Here is a 25,099-nt window from a genome sequence, read left to right on the forward strand (position 1 = left end):
TTACAGAGAGATTATAGTGATTTTTATTCAATGTGAAATCTGGATTAGAAATAAATGCAGTGAGAATGAAGCTTTACAAACACCTCAAAATTACTACATCATTGTGATATGGCTTTTACACTGATTGTATAGAGAAGAAAAAAATATTAGAATTAAGGCAATAACATCATGTGCAACCCATGCACATTCCCCTGACACAGTCCTCATTAAAAAGCTGTTTTGGTTAAGTGATGGTTGATATTGCTGCATGCAATCAAGCAGTCTTGGTAAGCCATGAATAGCTTCATTCATTAAGAAGAAAAAAACAAATCCCTCCTACTGGCCCACAATAGCCAGAAGGAGCTTCCGGTAATCTCCACTTGTATCACTTGCAATCATAGTGGCCAGGGTCTTCTGATACATCTGAGTGAACATCTGTTTTATTTGTACAAGGTCAATCTGTATGAGAAATGACAGGTTAGAAAAAAACTGCCAAAAGAAAGCATGTGTATTACTTTTTTTTTTTTTTGCCAGTCCTGGGGCTTGAACTCAGGGCCTGGGTGCTGTCCCTAAGCTTCTTTTCTCAAAGGCTAGTGCTCTACCACTTGAGCTATAGTGCCATTTCTGGCTTTTTCTGTTTATATGGTCCTGAAGAATCGAACCCAGGGTTTCATGCATGCTAGGCAAACACTCTACCACTAAGCTACATTCTCAGCCTGAGAGGTCCAATTTTTTAGAAAGATGAATGTTTAAAATTGTTTCATATGGTTAATAAAGGATGCTAAATTTCAACAAGTTTGATATCCAATGTTAAATCTATAAGTCTTTCATGCAAAGCATAAACAAAATGAAAGTACAAAAAATAATCCAGTTTTAGCTCAGTAGTAGAGCATTTCCTTCTATGTGTAAGGCTTCAGGTTTAATGCCCAGCACAGTAAAATAAATATCAGGCCCAATGCCCAGTCTCTCAGGTAGCTGGTGCAGAGGACTGCTTAAGTCCAGGAGTTTGGTGCCAGGATGAGCAACAGAAAGTCTCTTAAAGAAATTAAACATCTTCCAACTAGATCCATATTCTATGCACAGAACTCAAGTAGGAAATGTTCTTGTCTTTAGTGCAGACCAGGGTCTGTTTTTACTATTGTGGGCCCCTCTTTCTAGTCAATATGGTGACTATTCTATTTTATCTCTCCTTCTTAACTTCATTCTCAAAGGTTTCACAGTCATCTAAGGAATGGTTCAAAAGTCAACATTCAAAATAAAGTAAGAGCAGACAAGAGGAAAAGAGGAACTTGTTGCCTTGCCTTACCTCACTGCGAGTGACCACAATCCTGACCAAGGTAGAGTCATCTGTGCCAGCACCTTTCATGGAATAGTAGAGGCGCTCAGCAAAGAAGGCGGGGCGACTCAGGGCACATTGCACTACAAGACAGAGGTGCTTCAGACACAGGAACCATGGCTTGACAAACATCTACCCCCAGCTTCAGTTATCACTTTTAACCTGCTCTTGTTTACTTTCCATACAACTTCTTAGAATTGGAGGTGACTTGGAGGTAATTTCCTCGACTTTTTTCAGCACAAATGAACGAATACACGAACACACACACACACACACACACACAAACGCACACACACACTTTTTTTGCTGGTCCTGGGGCTTGAACTCAGGGCTTAAGCTGTCCCTGAGCCTTTTTTTACTTACGGCTAGTGCTCTACCACTTAAGCCAAAGCACCACTTCGGGGTTTTTCTGAGTAGTTTGTCAGAGATAAGTCTCACAAACTTTTCTGCCTGGGCTGACTTTGAACCGTGATCCTCAGATCTCAGCCTCCTGAGTAGCTAGGATAACAGGTGTGAATCATCAGCACCCAGCTATTTTATTGCACCAGGCAGGTAACATTAGATTCTAAAAACTATCTGGCTAATAAATCTTATTTTCTTTCTGTTGATACACTCTTTTATACTTCTTTTCCCCTACAGTGTAAAAATCCACAACAAATGTACAGAGAGATAGCTTAGTAAAAGGAATATGGACAAAAAATCTGAATTTCGTAAGTTACAGGATATCATTTGGCTGAGAGGAATGAGATATATTCTAAGAGAAGAGAGATCTGAGCAAAAATTTCAAAATGGTTCTTACAAATCTGACATATCTCTTTGGAAAATTCACTTCAGGTAGTTTCCTCTTCAAAGATGGCAAAGAGGGGCTGGGGATATAGCCTAGTGGCAAGAGTGCCTGCCTCGGATACACGAGGCCCTAGGTTCGATTCCCCAGCACCACATATACAGAAAACGGCCAGAAGCGGCGCTGTGGCTCAAGTGGCAGAGTGCTAGCCTTGAGCGGGAAGAAGCCAGGGACAGTGCTCAGGCCCTGAGTCCAAGGCCCAGGACTGGCCAAAAAAAAAAAAAAAAAAAGATGGCAAAGAGGTACTAACTATACATAAATCAATCACTATAGCAATATTTGTAAGACCTGCCTTTGTTAATATCAGTGCAGAACTAATACTGTCAATAGATCTGCAGTTGCCACTGGAACACCATTTCCATTTCATTAGATATTTAGGCATTATATCATAAGAAACAGTTTTAAAAGAGCAAGTTTCCTACTGGGTTGACTTCTTGAAAAGTATGTTTTGAGGGCTCAAAATGATGTTTAGTGGTGGCATTGGGAGTTCCTTAGGGCTTTTTTCATTCACTTTAAGGAAAGTGCTATAATCTATTGAATCTTCTTGCTCAGTCCTCTTGAAGAGCTGAAATGAAGGTTAAATAATCTCAAAGCAAGCCACTGGTCACACTAACCATTCACAGGAAATTACACAATCTTTGGCTCATCTAAAAACATAAATGGTCCTAGCTTCTGTCTAAGCAGATTTCTAGGGAAATGATATTAATTAAAATCACTAAATGAGAACAGTGATTCAAAATCCCTACTCATTTGAAAACAAAATAAAGCAAAGCTCAAAAGTATCTTACAGATGGTCTTCAAACCACTTTCAACATATCCGGAAAATTCATGGCCCACGCTGCTTAACAAGTCTCGATTAGCCATCTGCAAATAAAAATTACAGTGTTAAATCTGTTCACATCTTGAGATCAACACCAAAGCTGGCTGGGAATATGGCCTGGGGGTAAAGTGTTTGCCTCATATACATGAAGCCCTGGGTTCGATTCCTCAGCACCACATATATAGAAAAAGCCGGAAGTGGCGCTGTGGCTCAAGTGGTAGAGTGTTAGCCTTGAAGAAACCAGGAACAGTGCTCAGGCCCTGAGTTCAAGTCCCAGAACTGGCAGAAAACAAAACAAAACAAAAAAAACACCAAAGCTTCAAAAGAGCTCATACCCTGGAATAAGCCTCCATAGTAGCTCTCAGCTGAGGAAAGCTTCTCGTGGCAAGGACCATATTAAAGCAGGATTCATCTGTTCCTAGTCTTCCCTCACCAGCTTGATAGAGACGCTGAGCATCCTCCTGAGCCATTTGGTGGTTTATGCTCTGACTCTCATCACGATTTCCCTGCATAAAGGAAAGATAGGAATTGGAAGAAAGAAGAAAATGTTGTATTAGGAAATTTTCTGCATCTAGTAACTTTTGAATATAAAAGGATAATTTATTAAGGTATAAAATTCATCATGTATATGTGCCTTTTCCAAAGACTATATCATTACAGCTAGTATTGCATTACACTGTCCATTTTGGGTTTTTATAATAGATGATCATCATTTACTGAGGCTATGTTAAAATGAGAGGCTTCAGGCCTGGTACAATAGCTCACATCTATAATCCCAGCTACTCAGGAAGCAAAGATCAAAAGGACTAAAGTTTAAGCCAAAACAAAGTTGGGCAAAACAAAATTGAGATCTGCCACAATGATCAATAAGCTGGGCATGGTGGTACACACATGTTATTCCAGCTATGCAGGAGATTGCAGGTAGGAGGGTCACATTCCAAGGCCAGCCCCTGCAAAAATGAGACCCTTTGTGAAAAATACACAAAGCCAAAAGAGACTGATGGTATGCTTCAAGTGGCAGAATGTCTGCCTAGCAAAAGTTCAAATCCTTGTGTTGCAAGGAAGAGGAAGGAAAAAAAGAGAGAGAGAGAGGTTTCAGGGCTTTGAGAGATGAATTCTGACTCCAAATGTCTCTAACTGTAAATTCAAATTACCAACTCAAATGACAAAATTATAACTCTCCTTAGTATGGATTTCAGATCATATGCACTACATTAAGTTATGCTTATATTCTTTCATACAACTAAAAGATGTGGAACACTTTCTCTGTACCAGGTACTAGGCTAAGTGAAATGGAAAAAGGGTTATAAGATCTCTGACCTCAAAGCACTTTAAGTCTAGGGAGAAAGGTGTAATATGGAAGCCTAATTAATTTCCTTTCCTTCATCCAGGTATAATCTTAACATAGGAGTATTTATCATAAAGACATAAATAAAATACTCCTCAAAGAGAAGCAACTTGACACAAGGAAGGCATATTCTAAATGGGCAACTGAACAAAGCACAGGGGCTGGGGTGTGACTTAGGTAGAGCACTTGCCTACCATGCATGAGGCCATAGGCTCCATCCTTGTTATGCCAATCAATCAATCAATCAACAAATAACTACAAATAAATACATTTAAAACATTTAAGACATCCAGGAAAGCTTATAGACTATTGCCTATGGAGTCAAATATACAATGAATGCAGTCCCCTTTTCTAGACAGTTACTTTTCTGTTCATACCCTGGAAAAGGTATGGCTGAGTCTTAAGCCTGGATAGAGAGAAACCCAGAACCCTCATGTGAAGTCTTATTAATCGCGTTTTTAGCACTAAATGTCTATTCCTGGTTTTCCTCATTTTTGTTTTAAAATACTAACTTCTAATTTCCCTGTCTTGTTGCTCTGTTGTAGGCACATTTAGCTCTGTTGTAGGCACATTTAGTTTCCTTCTAGCCATCTGCTGTATTTTCTCACTTCCACATCCCCTAACTTTCGTACACTCCACACTTCAATCAAGTCAGCACACTTCCTGTAATTACCTCAGAGCCCTCAAGACCATTCAACCTTGTGTTCTAATAGTACAGCTGGTAACTCCTGACAGTAATGCTAGTCGTTTGTATTACGTCTTTCAAATGCATTCTCCTTGTCTAATTCCATCTCTGATCATTCTGAATACTGTCCTGGAGTACTTTGTGTCACTTCTCCAGCATATCTGGGAAATCAAAATTATATTATGAACTCTGAAACGCTTTCAGCATTTGTGGTTTTCTCACACAGTTTTCCCAGCCTCCAGCACTTCTAAGGCAGTCCTGCGTATCTTCAGTCTGTCAGTATAACTAGTAGGACACTGCTAAGCTTTACCACAGAGTTTTATCACCATGCTAGCTAAATGACTCCAAGTGGGGTTCTAATTCCATAAAGCTTTACAAAGGAAAGTTTCTCATTCCTTACAATAGCCAGACTTGCAGATATAAATCCCAGTAATAAACAAAGTAATATGAACACTAGATTTTGTGCTGTCCTTGCCAAAGTTGGCGATATTCCAAGGTGGCTACATTCAAAGGAATATAGATGCTCACTATCATCAGGAATCACAGTACATTCTCCCCATTAGTGTACAAACATTTATGGTATACTCACCTGGCACATGGATACAAGTAAGCGTTCAAAATGCCCTGATGTATCTGATCTAATGTCCTTTTCAAGGTCTCGGCCAAATTCTGATTGATAACACCTGACAATTTCTTGAATTTCTTGATTTGTTCTTGTACACAAAATCTCAATCAAAACACGCTCCTGAGTTCCTGCTCCCTATATAAAAATTAAGAATGGACAAATTATACAAAAGAAAAAAACTCTCTGAATTAGATGTTATTATTTTATCAAATGTTTTTAGAACAGAAAGCTTTATATTTCAGATGATGCCCTATAATATATTAATGTATTGCTGCAAATTCATAACCCACCATAACTTGTGGGTTTACATATATATTAACGGGACTAAATACTCATAATAAAATATAGATAGTACCTGCATTGCATTCCGTAAACTCCAGGCATCATAATATGTGGGAGGCATGAACAAGGCAAGGATTAGTTCTTCCATATTGCCACTCAATTCGGACTTGAGATCTTTGATTAAATCCTATTTAATTATAAATGCAAGCTAAGTACATGTGCTCCCCAAATTTTGTCACTTAAATCTTTTAAGAAAAATAAAATGACATTGCTTTATGAATGCATAAATTTCAAACCTGAATGTGATATACTATGAATAAATGCATACACATTCAGTCTAATGTACTTTATTCACTATAATTTTGAACATGTAGTTTTTCTTTTTTTGGTTGGTCATGGGGCTTGAATTCAGGGCCTAAGTACTATCCCTGAGCTCTTTTTGCTCAAGGCTTGGGTTCTAACACATTGAGCTATAGCTCCCCTTACAGTTTTTGAGTAGTTAATTGGAGATGAGTCTCAAGGGGACTTTTTGCCAGGGCTAGCTTTGAACTGTGATTCTCAAATCTTAGCCTCCTGAGTAGCTGCAATTATAAGCATGAGTCACCAGCCCCAGCCATGAGCATTTTGACTCTTATGGTAATGTTTAGAGGGAGATGAATGGAAGAAGATGAAAAAACAGGCAGGAGTATTGTTATAAGCCATGAATTCTACTGTAAGGAGATCACAGTGGTGGTCATAATCCACTTTCCACTGAATAACTCACATATATGACTTAATATAAGTTTCCATAAGATTAAAGTCTACTCTAGGATGAAAATTGCTTTAAAGGGAAATACATAGTAGAACCACCATTCCCAAGGTTTGTAAAGTACAGCTGTCTCTTCTTTGTACTATAGGTATAATGAAAACATAGTATCTAATATAACACAATGCAGTCTATAGGCTTCTGCTATGGCTCATTCTAGAAACAATAAACAAACAATAACAAAAAAAAAACATACCTTGCCATACATGGTTTTAAAAGCTGCTTTAATTTTTTGTCTCTGATCATTGGATCGATTGGCCACAACATCCACAATCGCTTGTTCATCAGTCCCTGGAAGAGCCATGCATTTGTGAAAGTAAGGATGAAGTCCTCGCTGGGTGATCCTGGAGGTCATTTCTTAGAATGCTTACAAGAGGCTGGGAATATGGCCTAGTGGCAAGAGTGCTTGCCTCATATGCATGAAGTCCTGGGTTCGATTCCTCAGTACCACATAGACAGAAAATGGCCAGAAGTGGCGCTGTGGCTCAAGTGGCAGAGTGCTAGCCTTGAGCAAAAAGAAGCCAGGGACAGTGCTCAGGCCCTGAGTCCAAGGCCCAGGAGTGGCAAAAAAAGAATGTTTACAAGGCAGTACGTGCTCAATGGACTGACGTGTGAGCACACAGGCTGACATAGGAACTTGGTTTTATGATATAGATTTATTTTACTTTACAGCCACTCATTTTAACTTATTGTAGCAGACAAAAAAAAAAATCTTTCCTCACCAAATCCTTTCATTGCCTTACGGAGAACTTCTGCGTCTCTCATAGGATCGAAGTTGGCAGCTGGTCGGATTGTACCTTGAGTGCCCTGAGTCATCGCAGCAGGCTGAGAAAAAGAGACATGAAATCCAAGACAATGAGGCCATTCATAGACTTCCCCAGATATCACACTTAAGCAAGGCTAGTGAATGTTTGTGTTTGAGGGCCTACTTAAGAATATTTTATTATCAGGACTCATTTAAAAAAGACCTGTCCCCTTCAGGACAGATTTTTCTCCTGCCAACAGATAGGTATCTATCAAAGTTCCAGAAGACAAAAGGGCCAAACTTTTAGAATTAAAGTCACAATTTTCTTATGCTTTGGCTTTCTTTTTAGTAAAAGAGAAGGAAGAGAAAGAGGGAGGAAGGAACAGGGGCAGAGAACCCTCCCCCACCACACACAGTCCTACAGACAGAAAGAGAAGAGACTGATCCCTGAATAATATGAATGACAATGATTCAAAAACACAGCAAAAGCTAAGGCCTTAGTAAACCAGACATGTTCAAACAGGCCAACTGCCTTCATTTGCTATAGGGCCCTGTTCGCTAGACATTTTGTAATAAGAAGTGATTATTATGGAGCAAACTAGAAACTAAAAGAGTGTGTGTGTGTGTGTGTGTGTGTGTGTGTTCGCTAGACATTTTGTAATAAGAAGTGATTATTATGGAGCAAACTAGAAACTAAAAGAGTGTGTGTGTGTGTGTGTGTGTGTGTGTGTGTGTTCGGGCTTAAACTCAGGGCCTTGCACTTTCCTTTTTTCTTGTTGTTAAAAGATGCTACTCTACCGAGGAACTCCGGTGGGCCCGAGCCCGCCTCACGTCGCACTCCTCCCGTCCGCCCTGCCATGGCTGCGGCTGCAGCAGTAGTCTCGCCGTCGGGGTTGGAAGATGGGGTGTCGCGGTCTTGCGGCGGCGATGGGGCTGGGGAGATGGGAGTGGAGCGCGGCCCCGGCGCGGCCTACCACATGTTCGTGGTGATGGAGGACTTGGTGGAGAAGTTGAAGCTACCCTGCTACGAGGAGGAGCTCCTCTGGAAGAACAACCTGAAGCCCCCGTCCAGACACTATTTTGCTCTGCCTACAAACCCTGGTGAACAGTTCTACATGTTTTGCACCATTGCTGCTTGGCTGATTAACAAAACTGGACATCCTTTTGAGCAGCCTCAAGAATATGATGACCCTAATGCAACAATATCTAGCATATTATCTGAGCTTCGGTCATTTGGGAGAACTGCTGACTTTCCCCCTTCAAAATTAAAGTCAGGTTATGGAGAGCACATATGCTATGTTTTGGATTGTTTTGGATTGTTAGCTGAAGAAGCACTAAAATATATTGGCTTCAACTGGAAAAGGCCAGCTTACCCAATGGAAGAATTAGAAGAATAGGCTATCGGAGAAGATGATGCAGAGTTAAAACTAAGTAAAATGGATGAAGAATTTGTGGAAGAGGAAACAGATAATGAAGAAAACTTTATTGATCTCAACGCTTTAAAGGCTCAGACCTATCGCTTGGACATGAACGAGTCTGCCAAACAAGAAGATATTTTGGAATCTACAACAGATGCTGCAGAATGGAGTCTGGAAGTTGAACATGTACTACCACAACTGAAAGTCACGATTAGAACTAACAATAAGGTATCAGAGAGACAGCACATTTTATAAGACAATTTCAGGGCAGTGTATTCCAAATTATACAAACTGGAGAAAGGCAATAGGATTCAGTTTGCAATGTTTTGTTGTGATAGGGGTTCAACAAGTTACGGTGGAATAAATAGCATAATATAGTCCAAGAAGCAAAGAATAGTCTCTGAAATATGTAATGTTTTACTAAGATTAAACTATACACTGACTGTAAAAAAAAAAACATAAATCTACATGGAAATGAACAAAATTGCTACTTGGCAAATGCATTAGTACGAACTGTCTCAAGCAAGGTTTATAACTGAATAAATTAGAGAGCAAAAATGTATGTTGGGAATCAAGGTATTTGTATATGTTGTAACATTACAGTACAAAAACTTGGAGACAATCATCCCAAATAATCAAAATTAATTATCACTTGTAATGGAGCAAGCCAACAATAAGTATCTCCAGATACAGTGTGCCTGAAAAACAACATCATCTCTATATTTCTCCTGACAAAAAGCCAACCTAATTTGATGAGGAAACATCAGACAAACCCAAATTAGCACCTTCAAAAGTGTCAGGGTCTTGAACAATAATGACTGAGAAACTATTTCAGGTTAAGAAAAACTTGATACATGACAATAAAAACAATGTTGCATCCTAGATTTGACCCTCAATCAGAAAAAGGACACTACAGATTTAAATAAGATTTGAAAGTTAAACAGTTAAAAGTGTCTTAGCCAAAGCTATTTTTTGATTTGGATCACTTTTTTTTTTTTTTTTTTTTGCCAATCCTGGGGCTTGAACGCAGGGCCTGGGCACTGTCCCCAAGCTTCTTTTGCTTAAGGCCAGCACTCTACCACTTGAGGGACAACACCACTATTGGCCTTTTCTGTGTATGTTGTCTGAGGAATCAAACCCAGGGCTTCATGCACTCCAGGCAAACATTCTACCACTAAGCCACATTCCTAGCCCAAAATAAATCAAAGGCCTACTTTTTATTTTATTTTTGCAAATTGTGAAGCTTGAACCCAGAGCTTGGTAGCTGTGCTCTTTGTGCTCAAGGCTAGCAATCTACCTCTTGAGCCACAGCACCACTTCCCCTGAGTTGTTTTTTGTTTTGTTTTGTTTTTGTCAATAGTGGGCTTGAACTCAGGGCTTTAGCTCTGTCCCTGAGCTTTTTCACTCAAGGCTAGCACCTATCACCTTGAGCCACATTGCCGCCATCAGTTTTCAGGTGATTAACTGAAGATAAGACTCCCACAAGCCAGGTGCTGGTGGTATATGTACACCTATAATCCTAGCTACTCAGGAGGGTAAGAGCTGAGGATAAAAGGTTTCAAGCCAGCCCCAGCAGGAAAGTCCATGAGACTCTTACCACCAACACTACTCAGAAAAAGCAGGATGTGGCACTGTGGCTCAAGTGGTAGAGCGAACTCAGGGAAAGAGCCCAGGCCCAGAGATCAAACTCCACGACCAGCCCTCCCCACCACCCCCCAAAAGAATCAAAGAGTCTCACACACTTTCCTACATGGGCTGGCTTTGAACTGCGACCCACAGATCTCAGCCTCCTGAGTAGCTAAGGATTATAGGCATGAGCCACCAGGACCCAGCTGTATTGTGTTTTTGTAGAAAACTAATGAATTAATTAATACCTGGAGAATAAATTATGTGTGTAAAAGTTACATAGGCACTATTATTGCAAATTTTTGTAAGTCTGGTATTATTTCAAAGATAAATTAAAATGCAATGCTATGAAATAATTTAATTGTTTTTTAAAATACTCAAGTCAATCTTAGAAGAAATAAAACTCATGTGAGTTTTAAAAATGCAGTTATAATAACATGTTTTATTTAACCCAGTATCTCAATTTTTTTTTTTTTTTTTTTTGTCTTGGGGCTTGAACTCGGACTGGGCACTGTCCCTGAGCTCTTCAGCTCAAGGCTAGCACTCTACCACTTGAGCCACAGAGCCACTTTGGTTTTCTGGTGGCTAATTGGAGATAAGAGTCTCATAGACTTTACTGCCTAGGCTGGCTTTGAATCACAATCCTCAGATCTTAGCCTCCTGAGTAGCTAGGATTACAGGAATGAGCCACTGGTATACATGTAAAATTCTATTGTTAAAACATGCAATCAGAATTTCAGAATATAAAATTATCTAATTGCTTTAAAAGCAACTGAAACTGAATTTAAAATTATATCCAGGGGGCTGGGGATATGGTCTAGTGGCAAGAGTGCTTGCCTCATATACATGAGGCCCTGGGTTCAATTCCCCAGCACCACATATACAGAAAACGGCCAGAAGTGGCGCTGTGGCTCAAGAGGCAGAGTGCTAGCCTTGAGCAAAGAGAAGCCAGGGACAGTGCTCAGGCCCTGAGTCCAAGGCCCAGGACTGGCCAAAAAAAAAAAAAATTATATCCATTGACCCATTAACATTCGTGAGGACAGAGACCTCAGCCTTCACAAGGCAGATGACTTCCTTTCCACCTAGAAGTTCTTCCAAAACCTACCACTATAGTCATTTCTATCTGCTGCCTTCAGTTCTTGCCTGAGCTGGCAATCGTAACACAAAGTAACTGCACATGTGTGTTTTCATGTTTAAAAATCTTTCAGATGTTATAAAATGATGTCTTTGATATTGTGTAAGTAAAATCAAAGTCAAAAGTGATTAAAAAGGTATATTAACAAAAACCTCAACAACAAAACAGTAGTTAAGGATTGAAAGTACAGCATTTACTCAGCAAAGCAGCATTGTATAGCAGAGAAACTATTAGTCTGCAAGTCAGAAGAGCTATACGCTCATCACAGCTTTGTCTTTCCCTAGCTCTGTGGCCCTGGACAAGTTTCTCCATATCTCTGGATCTCAAATTCCTCAAACTGGAAAAGTAGGGCAAGAAATCCCTAAAGGTTTTCTCTTCCAGTTTTGAAAGAGAATTTACCTTCTTTTATAGATAAAATCAAACTTGCAATGTTACACTTTTATTAATATACATAATACACATCAGTAAGAAGATCACGATGAAGTTATACAAGAAGTATAACAGTATTCTGTATTTTCCTAGCAACTTTTGTTTGTCTTTTTGCCAGTCCTGGGGCTTGAACTCAGAGTCTGAGTACTGTCCCCTGGCTTCTTTTTGCTCATGGCTAGCACTTTACCACTTGAGCCACAGCGCCACTTCTGGCTTTTTCTATATATGTGGTGCTGAGGAATCAAACCCAGGGCTTCATGTATACAAGGCAAGCACTCTACCACTAGGCCATATTCCCAGCCCTTCCTACTAACTTTTTTTTTTTTTTGGCCAGTCCTGGGGCTTGAACTCAAGAGTCTGAGCACTGTCCCCTGGCTTCTTTTTGCTCAAGGCTAGCACTCTGCTACTTGAGCCACAGCGCCGCTTCTGGGTGTTTTCTGTATATGTGGTCCTGGGGAATTGAACCCAGGGCCTCATGTATACGAGGCAAGCACTCTTGCCATTAGGCCATATCCCCAGCCCCACTTCCTACTAACTTTTATAAGACAAAAAATAAGGAAATTTAAGAATAAAACAGTATTAAAATTAGGAGCTATACACACGTGGGATTATGGAGTTCATATATGGGAAATTTGTGGATACTGGTAAATCAACTCAAAAGACTTAACAAGTTACCATATTTAAGTCCTGCCAAGCCAGCATGGGAAGCATCATTTATAATCTTAAATACTGGGAAACAAATCTGGAGGGTGGCAGTTCAAGGCTAGCCTCAAATGAGTTCTTCGTGAGAATGTATCACAATTAATAAGCCAGGTGGTCCTTAGCTATGCAGGAGGCTGTAGGTAGAAGATCTCAATCTGAGGCCAGCCATGGGCAAAAACACAAGAAACTTCACTTGAAAAAAATAACAAAAGAGAAAAGAGCTGTGGGTATGACTCAAGTGGCAAAAATTCTACCTAGGAAGCATAAGACCCCTGAACAAATCCCCCAAACAAACCGACTCCCAACCCTGCCACACACTATTGGAACATAAAGTTAAAACCTATATATCTGAGCCATCAAGAAAGTACATGAGAAATCATACATAGAGGACCTAGTGATTAGTGGACATTAGAAATCTTTACTCACTTCACTGCTATAATCCAAAGAAACAGGAGAGAAAACAGGATAGGAAGAAAAGGATTCTGTACTGATCTGAAATAAGAGTAGAAAGTTATAAATGGAGAAAGGAAAACCAAACCACCCTTGATAAACCACCACCAATCACCCAGTCACCCACGTTCACAGTTCTAATTGCTGGGAAGGGTATCTAAGAGGAGCAAGAACTAAAACCAATGTTGAGAGATCAAGCGAATCTCAAGGATAAAGTTCCGACATCCACACTGTCTGAAGGACTTAAGAGGTTGTTTTATCCAACTTACCTGGACACTGAGATAGCAGATAGACCAGAGCACATCAGAAGCCAAGATTAAAGCTTACATGGTACGCCATTCTCATTTTGTATAAACCTTTAGCATCAGCAAAGGAGGGGTACTCTTCTGTGGCATTATCTAGTTCCAACTACCCAGACTAAACTTTAAATGTAGAAACAATGTAATTAAAAGAAAGCAACAAAAATACCTGACTAGGATAAGGAGCTTGTCCTCCAGGATACTGAGAAGGCAACTGTCCTCCAGGAAAGCCCCCTACATGTTACAAAACAAACAGAACAATAATCGGATTATAAGAGTGGTTACACAGTTGCAAGCAGGTTATAAGACAATATTTCAAGACAGTGTCGATCACTGTGAATACAGAAACATGAGAATATTCATGCTGTTATTAAATGAGATACTTTTTTTTTTTTTTTTTGGCCAGTCCTGGGCCTTGGACTCAGGGCCTGAGCACTGTCCCTGGCTTCTTCCCGCTCAAGGCTAGCACTCTGCCACTTGAGCCACAGCGCCGCTTCTGGCCGTTTTCTGTATATGTGGTGCTGGGGAATCGAACCTAGGGCCTCGTGTATCCGAGGCAGGCACTCTTGCCACTAGGCTATATCCCCAGCCCTAAATGAGATACTTTTAAGGGGCTGAGAATATGGCCTAGTGGTAAAGTGCTCATCTCGTATACATGAAGCCCTGGGTTCCATTCCTCAGCACCACGTATATAGAAAAAGCTGGAAGTGGCGCTGTGGCACAAGTGGTAGAGGGCTAGCCTTGAGCAAAAAGAAGCCAGGGACAGTGTTCAGGCCCTGAGTTCATTCCCCAGGACTGGCAAAAAAAAACCCCAAAAACCAAACAAATGATGTACTTTTAAAATATTATGCTCTACTGTAAAATATTATGTCCTGCTGAATAAGAAACCAACTTGGGTCATAAGAACCTTAATATTCCATGCTTTACATAAGTATAATATGTGTATGTGTGTGTGTGTGTTTAATACTTGTACAACATTTAATTTCAATTCCATCTGGAATAGTTTTCAGGATATACTGCTGAGGGTGGTTTCATTTGAAATATAGGAATGGAAGAAGTTCCTGAAGGATCTGCTTTTGGGCATTGGACCAGACTTTTTAATATAAAAAGAGGCTCCTCATCTCCATTTGATTAATTACACTCTTCCATCAAATAAATTTATTTCTCAAAACTATATATTTAATTTGGGGGATGGGCAGGGAGAGTGACAGAGGAGGTGAAAGTGATTGGAATAAAGTATAAACATGTGTGAGGACACAACAATAAAATCCTTCCCTGTATAGCTTATTTTAAAAATCTATGTATTTGAAATTATTTTATAGAAATATACATTCCCTGAAGAGTATTCAAAGCATAAATTAAGTTCTCCCAATAGCAATTGAAAACCTGACAGCATCATGATACTGTTTCTTTCTGGCCAACTGGTACCTACCAGGTAGTGGGATCTGAGATGGTCCTCCACCATAGGACTGTGAAGGCGACTGTGGATAGCCAGAAAAGCCTGCTCCAGCTGGTGGGGTTCCAAAGCCTTGTCCTGGAGAAAATTCAGTGAACAGTTCAACTACAGTTCATATTCTCATGGTTACAGAAAACACTTTAGAAAAATGCCTACTGTTTACTGCTAACAGTCGCAAAGATATGCTAATAATGCTAGAATAGCAAAACTTTTTGTCAATATTTACCTTCTTATCAACTCTTTCCACATTAAAAAATAAATTTAAGTCAAAGAACAGTGATTCTCCCCCTCCCCATAATCCCACACTCAGAAGGCTTAGGCAAGAGAATTAGGAGTTTGAGGCCAGCCTGGGTGACAGAGATACTGTATCAAAAAATACATAAGTAAAATTTTACTATATTGACTTATAATACAGATTGCTAAGGATGTTTTTTTCCACTTTCAGAGAAACCTATCCAAATAGTATCATCATGCTAGGTGAAATGTTTTAATCTTTTTTTGCTGGTCCTGGGGTTTGAACTCAGGGCCTAGGTACTGTCCCTGAGCTTCTTTTGCTCTACCACTTGAGCCACAGCACTATTTCCATCTTTTTTTGGTAGTTTAGTGGAGAGATGAGTCTTGTGGACTTTCCCACCTGGGCTAGCTTTGAACCTCAATCCTCAGATCTTAGCTCATCTGAGTAGCTAGGGTTATAGGTTAGAGCCACTAGTGCCTGGGCCTTAATCAGTTCTTAAAATTACAAACAATGAAGCAAAGTGTTATATACTGGCCCTTCAATTACCCAAAATTTTAATTAAATTCTTTTCGCAGCAGAATTTCTTTGCTTGCTCCCAGCTCTTATGCCCTAAGAATCTTCTCAGCTATATACTGAGTCTGGCCTTTCAGAAAACAAAGAAGAATGAAGAGGACAAAACAAAGAAAAAAGTACTTCAGCCATCTCAAATCACTAATTCTATGTATAGCTTACCTCCAGGATAGGATGGAGCTCCCCCTGGCTGTGGGGCACCAGGATAGCCTCCAGGGGCTGGATAGCCTCCAGGAGAGGGGTAGCCTCCAGCTCCTGGGTAGCTGCCACTTGGAGCTGGTGGGTAAGCACCTCCTCCCATTGGAGGGAAGCCACTGGGATAGGGATACTGACCTGGAGGGGGAAAAGACTCCTGACCTGCAGGCTGAAAAATAAGATAACTTTTCCAACAAACATGATCATATAGGAAGCAAACAAAAACCCAAACAAGGATTAATATTAAGGTTTCTTATTTTGTTTTGTTCAAATTTACTTTAAATTTTATGTATTTATTTTTGAGATAGGAGCTGTGTAGCCTGGCCTGGAACTTCAGGATCTCTTGCTTTAGCTTCCCGAGTGCTGGGATTATAGGCATGCACAAGAATGCACATCCTGCCCCATGCCCAGTTAGTAAAAATAAAAATATTTTTAATTTTCAATAATCTCATTAAAGCCAGGTGCCAGTAGTTCATTCCTGTAATCTTAGTGATTGAAGAGGCTGTGATTTGAAGATGTGATTCAAAGCCAGCCCAAGCAGGAAAGTCTATGAGAGTCTATTTCCAATTAAGCACTAGAAAAAATGTTGAAGTAGAGCTTTGGCTCAAGTGCTGTCCTTGAACACAAAAGCTCAGGCCCTGAGTTTCAAGCCTTAGGACCAGCACATATACACAAAAATCTCATTAGAAATTCTTGTATCTTACACTAGTTTATTAGTAGTACACTAGTTTGTCAGAAAATTTTTTTGTCATAATTTGCTTGAATTTAACTCTATTTGAGTTAAGCAAGAGGATTCCATTTCTCTATTTGGGAGTCAGAACCAGGTTCTTGTCAAACCCTCAAGGCTATAAGAACAATTAAGAGAGACTCAGTTATTTTTCATTTTCCTAGTATCTTGAAATATGATATTCTTCTCTCTCTCCTAATGAGAGAAATTCACAACTCTCTTGCAGCACACCTGAGCCTACTGCCTAAGATTGAAGAGGCGAGCCCATTCACATATTACACAGCGTTACATTTTGGGTCTCAGTGCAGGCCAGACAGGGCCTAGGAGTGGCAGAGGTCACTGTGTTCAAGGAGTTTTTTTCTGTCCAGATGCAAAGCTATACTGCATTTCTCAGACCTCCTTGTAGTCAGAAAGGATCACATGACTGTGGAAAAAAAGGCAGACAAAAGTGATGTACACCACTTTTAGCTTGGCTCTGAAAAGCTATGTCCAATCCTCCACGCTCTCTCTTGTCCTTCACCTGCCAGTGAGCTGCAGGGGTTCTAGTGGAAGATTTCAAGGTGCTAAGGGTGGTAGAATCCAAACAAATGAGCCAGGGAACCTGAACTATATAAACAAGACCACTCCACTTGCTCCTATACCACTACTGATCTCAGGTAACAGGCGAGAAATGATCATTAGTGGTTATGATAAGGAGAAGCTGGAGTAATCTACATCAACAATAAGCCTAAATGTCTGAAAAAGTTGCCAGAGTCCAGTTTAGTATGAATGGACTTAGAAAAATACTTGTAATTCTTCCCTTTCCTATGATATACTCAGAAGAGCTACATATTTACTTTGCCTGAGGATATACACATTATCACTCACCTGGATGGATCCCTCTTTCTACTGTTCTAGGGTTAGACAACAGCTCTAGTACTTGCAAGTATAAAACTGAAATCAGTCATTTTTACACATCAGAGTAGTTGAGATCAAGTCCAGGTCTAATCCTCTGATCCACTGCAATTTACCTGAGTCAAGCCCTTCTTAATTTTATTTTTTTATTTTTGCCAGTCCTAGGGCTTGAACTCTCGGCCTGGGTTCTTGGCACAGTTCCTGAACTTCTTTTGCTGGAGGCTAGCACTCTACCACATGAGCCACAGCACCATTTTTGGCCTTTTCTGTTTATGTGGTGCTGAGGAATCGAACCTGGGGCTTCACGCATGCTAGGTAAGCACTCTACCACTAAGCCACATTCCCAACCCTTCACAGTTTAAAAAGTAGTGACTCATAGGATGGATTTAGCTTACATATATGTTTGGCAGTTAACATTTTTCAAAACTAACTTTTAATTTAAAAAATCGGAATCATTTATATAAAATGAAGGCCTTTGGCTTCCCTTGAAATACCATCACTGGGTCTGCTTCCCTGAATGTCCTTATCAGGGTATTGTTTAGCAACCTCCTACTTTCCAGAGATGCAGAGTGGTCTCTCATTCTCCACAGCCCCCATCTTCACCACTAATCCCACTCCGTGCCTCTTGCCATCTGAGTTTATGAGCCCAGCTTTTACACATCTGTAAAAGCTGTCATTGATTACTCCTATATAACACCCGTTTCAGGAATGTTAATACTTTAGTACCAATACTTACAGGATATCCGGGGAAAGGTGGGTAGCCCGTAGGGGGATAGCCTGGGTATGACATTCTGTAACAATGGCCAAAAAAAAAAAAAATCCTATGTAGATTGTTATTAAGTCTTAAGATCTTTGAAGATACACAACAACACACACATGCGTATTTCTACAGTGGAGATTAAAATGAGGCCAGAATCTTATCTGAGTATATTGGAAACCGTGTTTACTGGTATTGGAAGTAGGAAATTCAAAGGGAATACCAAATTCGAGAGACACAGGGTAAAAAAAGAGAAATAACTACTAAAGCAATACTTGCAAAACTGTTTGGTGTAAGTGAACTGAACACCTGGGGGAGGGAGGGAAAGGGGGGGAGGGAGGGGGGCATGAGGGACAAGGCAACAAACAGTACAAGAAATGTATCCAATGCCCAACGTATGATACTGTAACCTCTCTGTACGTCAGTTTGATAATAAAAATTTGAGAAAAAAAAAAATGAGGCCAGAAACCAGTTAGGAGGACTCCATTATTGGTCCAGAATTAAATACTCATTATTTCCTAGCAGACCACCATTAAAATCCCTTTACCTCTCAATAGAAGCACTACTTAAATAATCTGATACTCTAGTAACCCAATATTTTACCATTCTTCCTTTGAAATGCCTCTCCTATTTTTCCATTATTTCTATTTTTAGACCAGGCCTCATACATAACATGAAACCTATCTTGCTAAATTACTTCTCCATTTATACTTCTGCTTAAACTCTCTCACCTTTCCAATCTTTCTGGACACCATCATTACCTGATCATTCTTTGATGCTTTTAAGCCAGGTATTGGAGGCTCATGTCTATAATCCTAGCTACCCAATATGCTGAGATCTGAGGGTTGCAGTTCTAAACCAGCCTGTGCAGGAAAGTCTATGAGACTCTTATCTCCAGTTACCAGAAAACCAGAAGTGGATCCGTGGCTCAAAGTAGTAGAGTGCTAGCCTTGAGTGAAAAAACTCAGGGACAGTGCCCAGGGCCTGAGTTCAAAGCACAGAATTGACAAAAGAAGGAGAGAAGGAAAGAAGGAAGGAAGGGAGGGAGGGAGGGAGGGAGGGAGGGAGGGAGGGAGGGAAGGAGGGAAAGAGGGAGGGAGGGAGAGAGAGAGAGAGAGAGAGAGAAAGAAAGAAAGAAAGAAAGAAAGAAAGAAAGAAAGAAAGAAAGAAAGAAAGAAAGAAAGAGAAATCAAGAAAGTTGCTCTTTCAGCCAGAAGCTATTGGTGGCTCATGCCTGTAATCCTAGCTACTTAGGAGGCTGAGATCTGAGAATCCAGGTTCAAAGTCAGCCCAGGCAGGGAAAAGTCTAAAAGGGAGGTGTGTGTGTGCGTGTGCGTGCGTGCGTGTGTGTGTGTGTGTGTGTGTGTGTGTGTGTGTGTGTGTGTTAGAGTGCTAGCCTTAAGCAAAATGAAGCTCAGGAACAGTGCCCAGGCCTGAAGTTAAGGCTTGGCTCAAACTTTAATTTACATATTGCCTGAGGATCTTGTCAAAATGCAGACTCTAGATTCAGTAGTTTCAGAATGGGAACTAGGATTCTTCATTTGTAGGAAAACAGCATTTTTCACTTTGGTACTCAGATATTTGGCATTTCTAAACCTGCCATGTAGTTTACCATGTGCAGTAGCTCATTTCTGTAGTATCAACTGCTTGGGAGGTGAAGATGGAAGAATGGTGGTTCAAAGTCTGAGCAAAAAGTTAGAGATTCTACCTTAATCAGTCAGTTGGGCACCTGTGATCCTAATTAAGTGAGAAGTTGAAGGCAGGAGGACTTTGGGTCTGAAGCTGGCCCAGGACCAACAAACAAATACATAAACAAAAACTATGAGGCTCTTCCTGAAAAATAACTAAAGGGCTAAGGAAGAGGTTCAAGTGGCAGAGGTCAAACACCAGTATCATTAAAAAAAAAGAAAATGGTTTTGGTGCTTCTCTCCATTATAGGCATAAATGAGGCATATTTCTTTTACATCTAGGTGCCAAACAAAGTGTTGGGAGAGTATAGCTCAGTGATTTGAATACAGAGCATGCAGGAGGCCCTGGGTTTAGTGCACAGCATTTTTTTCTTTAAGAGACACCAAACAAATTCAACTCAGCACTTATGAAAGACCATTCTGTAATAAGCACTAACATAGGTGCTGATAAAAAGATGAGTGGGGAGTATTCAGTCTTTTGAGTACACAATATTGAGGTGTTTGCTTTTATAGTATCCCTTATAAAAAATTTTATAGAGGGCTGGGGATATGGCCTAGTGGCAAGAGCGCTTGCTTCATATACTTGAAGCCCTGGGTTCGATTCCCCAGCACCACATATACAGAAAATGGCCAGAAGTGGTGCTGTGACTCAAGTGGCAGAGTGCTAGCCTTGAGCAAAAAGAAGCCAGGGACAGTGCTCAGGCCCTGAGTCCAAGGCCCAGGACTGGCAAAAAAAAAAAAAAAAAAAAAAAAAATTATAGAAGCTAAAAGCTTGCTAAATTGAGAATGAATGCATTTATGTTGAATCAAGTTGTAAGTTACTAGTAAAACTAGTAAGATAATACTACAAAAATTGACCCAGTCAATTCTCAAATTATTTGGAATCCAAAGGTCTGAGTGCAAAAACAGGAGAAGATAAATGTTTATTGCTACCTTCTTCTTCTCTATACCTGGGTAGAATGAGGGTTTGAAGTAGAATGACAGCTTCTAAAGAACAGTCAGATAAGCTGGGTGCTGGTGGCTTACACTTGTAATCCTACTCAGGAGGCCTAGATCTGAGGATCACGGTTTGAAGCCAGCCCAGACAGAAAAATCTTCTAGACTCTCTCTCCAATAAACCAGCAAAAAGGTCAGCATGGGGCTGGGGATATGGCCTAGCGGCAAGAGTGCCTGCCTCATATACATGAGGCCCTGGGTTCGATTCCCCAGCACCACATATACAGAAAATGGCCAGAAGTGGCGCTGTGGCTCAAGTGGCAGAGTGCTAGCCTTGAGCAAAAAGAAGCCAGGGACAGTGCTCAGGCCCTGAGTCCAAGCCCCAGGACTGGCAAAAAAAAAAAAAAAAAAAAAAAAAAAAAAGGTCAGCATGGAGGTTTGGTTCAAGTGGCAAACTGCCAGCTGTGAGTGATAAAGTTGAGCAGGAATGGGAAAGTACAGGTGCTGAGTTGAAAACTTAGTACTGACACAAATAATAAACAGATAAATACTACTAAAATAGTCAGATGGACTGAAGACAAAGGGAAAGGGGCCAGAATTGAAATAAAGGAAAAAAATCTGAGCATAAAATTTTAATTTTTAAAATTTTTAGTTTTAAAGGTTACTGTAGTGACCAAAGACTACATAAGCAATTTAAAGTCTCTAGAAATTATTCCACAAAGTTATATTTTTATACTTTTTTGGGCTAGTGCATTAAGTATGACCTTTAAGGGCCTTGAGGAATTATGTCAACAGGATTTTCACAAACAAAGACTATAATAATTCAAATTTAAACTTTAAAGTGGTAAATTTTATCACATTGTGAAGAATGTAGTTATAAAGGATTAGAATGCAATTCCATTTTCAAGAAGGTATGCAGAAATATTTCCACAAATGAAAATTTAAAGCACAAAGCTATTCCTTACGGCATTATTTGTAACAGGACAGTTAAAAGCAATCTAAATATCCACCACTAAGGGACAGATAACATAGATTATAGATAACCATAAATGAACTGTTAGTGTAGCCATTAAAATAATTGTTTTTCAATAAAGTCATCTCAGTACATATCATGTAAAGAAAAACAAGGTGAAAACTGCATAAGTAGTTAGCAACAACATGTTAAAAAATTATTTTCAAGGAAGTAGAAAACAGTGGCTGCTTCCTGGGAAAAGAGAGATCAAGGATAATGAATATTTTCAGTGTTCCTTTAGAACCTTTAAAAATATGTATAGCTGGGTGCTGGTGGCTTGGGCCTATAACCCTAACTGCTCAGGAAGCTGAAATCTGAGGATCACAGCCAGCCCCAGCAAGAAAGTCCCTGAGACTCTCTGATTAACTACCTGAAAACGGAAAGTGGAGCTGTGGCTCAAAGTATTAGAGAGCTAGCCTTGAGTAAAAAGTGCTCAGGGCCAACACTGAGACCCTGAGTTCAAACCCCATAACAGCCACCAACAGCAGCAGCAAAATGTATAGGGTTACATATAGTGGTACATATCAGTGCTCTGGAGGTGGAGGTAAAGCGGATAGTGGACTGGTAGGGAGCCTAAGCCCATATGGAAAAAAAAAAATTTTTTTAAGGCAAAAAGAAAAGGGCTGGGGGCGTGGCGCAAGTGTTAAAGGTCCTGCTGGAGAATATGAATTTAGCTCCAGTACTGCTAAAAACATTTTAAAGTGCAGTATTATGTATTCAAAAGTTAATACTTTATTATTTTTTAAATAAAAAGCTAAACAAACTCCTAGGGGGACTTGGCAAATTACTTAACTTTTGCTCAAGTGAGTAAGAATATGAGAGTTTTTATTTTTCTTTTAACATTCTGTCAGAAACCACTTTGAGAGAAGCAGAAAATCATTTTTAGTTCTCCAAATCACCTCCACCCAGTGAGTAAGCTTCTAAAAGGGTGGGTCCCACTATGGGAGTCTCAGATGGCGTGAAGCCCAGGAATCAGAAAGGCAGCTGTTGCAAATTTATGAAGGAAAAACAAGAACCCAATTCTGCCGCCCCTCCCACCCCCCCCCAAAAAAAAAAAAAAAAAAAAAAAAAAAACAAGAAACGAAGTTACTGTGACTCACTTGGGAAACAGCAGCAGATCCAAATTTCCAAGACCTGCCTTGGGGTCTGAAAGGAAACGCAGTCTGGTATTTGGGATAAAGAACATATATGTTCAGTATGGCCCGAGATAGGCCAGAAAAGTGACCACTACAAGTAGTATTCCCCTTTTTGTGGCCCAAATTATCTATTCTATCGGTTTATGAGGTGCCAGAAACACCTTGTTCCTCATTACACTCAGAATGTAATTAGGACATTAGTTTATCAGGCTAACTTGCTATCTGCTGGCAGCAATTAGGGAGTACAGGCTGTTGGAAAGATACTGCGAATCTTCTTTGTGTCCCCAAAATGGTGACTGTCAGTCATCTCCCAGAGCACCTAGGTTTCCTTAGGAAGTGAGAGCTCAGGATGGGCTACTATCAACCACTCGCTTGCTTCAGGGCAAGGAAACGAATCAGATCTGTAAAGCCATTTCCTAGAATGGTTTCCAAGAACTGTAGGCTTGAGCCACTATTCAGGGTCACATTTGTGAAATTCCGAACTAGGGCTCACTACCATTTGCTGTGTCACCAGCCACACCTGGCTGCTCATAGTTTTCCCTACTTGGCCTCCCCGGAGGTGGCTTCGGTAGGGCCGGCCTCTGGCCTCCGCCTCTCCACCCAGGGCCCACGTATCCTCGGAGGCCGAGGCGCCACGGCTGCCCTCTCCCCCCCGACTCCCGCTGCGCCCAGGGGCGCCGAGCCTCCGCGAGCCGCCCTGCCCGGTCTCCCCAGGCTCCCAAAGCCACCCGGCCTCGCACGGCCCCTGCCCCGCCGCCAGGGTCCCGAGACCGGCGCCCAGGGCCTCGACACCGCTCCCCGCCTCCATCTGGGACCGAAGGTCCCACGGTAGAAGAGGGGCGGCGGCAGGGGGAAACGAGAGGGTTGAAAGGAGCAGAGGGGCGTCGTTCGGGCTCACCTGACCCGGGAGCAGCGTCACAGCCCGCCAGCTCTCGCGCAAGATCAAGCCGGGCCGAGCGGGCGGGGCGGGGCGGGGCCGGGCAGCGCGAGTCCGGAGCTTGCCGCACCCCAGCCGGGAACGCCCTCGGAGCCAGCGCCGGCGGGGGGGGGGGGGGGGGGGGGGGCGGCGGCCGGCGTGGCCCCACCTGCCTGGAGCACCAGCCACACCACGTGGGCCAAGCTGTGAGGCTGCAGCTGCTCGTGTTTGAGGGGGACATCTTGAACCCCTGGAGTGGGAAGCCCATGCCAACGGAGAAATGACACTTGATGGGAATTCTACATAGTCGGTACGCGAGAGGGTACTCATCAAGCTACTCCCCCCAAACACCTAGACATGTCCCACTCCAACCTTCACATTGTCATCCTTTCATGGATACAAGGTCTGTAGAATCAGAGACCCTTTGCTCCCGTTTTGTTTTTATTTTGTTTTGTTTTTGGCGATATTGGAGTTTGAACTCAGGGTCTTGAGTTCACCAGGCAAGCCCTCTACCACTGAAGGAAGCTATTGCTACCAGACCTTTTTGCTTTATTTTTCCTGATGGGTCCCACACTCTTTTTTTCTTCCTCCCCCCCACCCCCAGGGCCATCTGGTATCAGGATCCCCCTACCACCTCTCAAGTGGCTAGGGTTACAGGTGCACATCATCAGGGCTAGATTGCTTGTTGTGTGGGGTATGAATAACTTTTTTCTGGGCTTGAACCATGATCCTCTTAATGTCCACCTTGGAACCACTGGGATTACAGGTGTGTACCGCATTTAGTTCTAAGCAACTTTGCTTGACTTTCTCCTTTTCCTTTCCTAGCCTTGAGTAGATTCAATTACTCACTTTTTATACCCAGCTTGATCTTTTATGACCACCAAGACAAATTTAACAGGATTTGTGCATTTAACTTACCTTTATTAACCTTACAAATTTAGTAATAATGTGTAGAAGCTGGTGATACATGCATATAATCCTGGATACTCAGGAGGCTGAGATCTGAGGACCCTTGTTCCAAGCCAGTCCAGCGAAGGAAAGTATATCCA

The 25,099-nt window shown here is 41.2% G+C and overlaps 1 protein-coding gene, 1 long non-coding RNA gene and 1 pseudogene across 4 annotated transcripts; 2 read left to right on the forward strand and 1 right to left on the reverse strand.

Annotated features, from left to right (window-relative positions):
- On the reverse strand, nt 1-24,116 carry Anxa7 (annexin A7). Of its 3 annotated transcripts, none has more exons than XM_048339030.1 (14): nt 24,033-24,116; nt 18,342-18,396; nt 15,952-16,153; nt 14,961-15,062; nt 13,698-13,762; nt 13,206-13,271; nt 7,447-7,549; nt 6,921-7,015; nt 5,993-6,106; nt 5,602-5,772; nt 3,315-3,485; nt 2,948-3,023; nt 1,286-1,398; nt 1-438 (listed from the first exon to the last, which is right to left on the reverse strand). In XM_048339030.1, exons 2-14 carry the CDS (start codon nt 18,393-18,395, stop codon nt 316-318), a joined length of 1,455 nt encoding a protein of 484 aa, XP_048194987.1. In that variant the 5' UTR covers nt 18,396; nt 24,033-24,116; the 3' UTR covers nt 1-315. The 3 variants fall into 3 exon arrangements, with proteins under 3 accessions (XP_048194987.1, XP_048194986.1, XP_048194988.1); XM_048339029.1 differs by lacking the exon at nt 24,033-24,116 and adding an exon at nt 23,099-23,138; XM_048339031.1 differs by lacking the exons at nt 13,206-13,271; nt 24,033-24,116 and adding an exon at nt 23,099-23,135.
- On the forward strand, nt 8,273-9,235 carry LOC125346460 (annotated as a pseudogene).
- Nucleotides 20,992-22,104, forward strand: LOC125346461. Its single transcript, XR_007209935.1, has 2 exons — nt 20,992-21,179; nt 21,411-22,104. It is a non-coding gene; the product is annotated as an uncharacterized LOC125346461 (long non-coding RNA).
- Nucleotides 24,117-25,099: the final 983 nt, after the last annotated feature.

The sequence above is a fragment of the Perognathus longimembris genome, chromosome 2 (assembly GCF_023159225.1).
Source record: "Perognathus longimembris pacificus isolate PPM17 chromosome 2, ASM2315922v1, whole genome shotgun sequence".
In the NCBI taxonomy this organism is placed as follows: domain Eukaryota; kingdom Metazoa; phylum Chordata; class Mammalia; order Rodentia; family Heteromyidae; genus Perognathus; species Perognathus longimembris.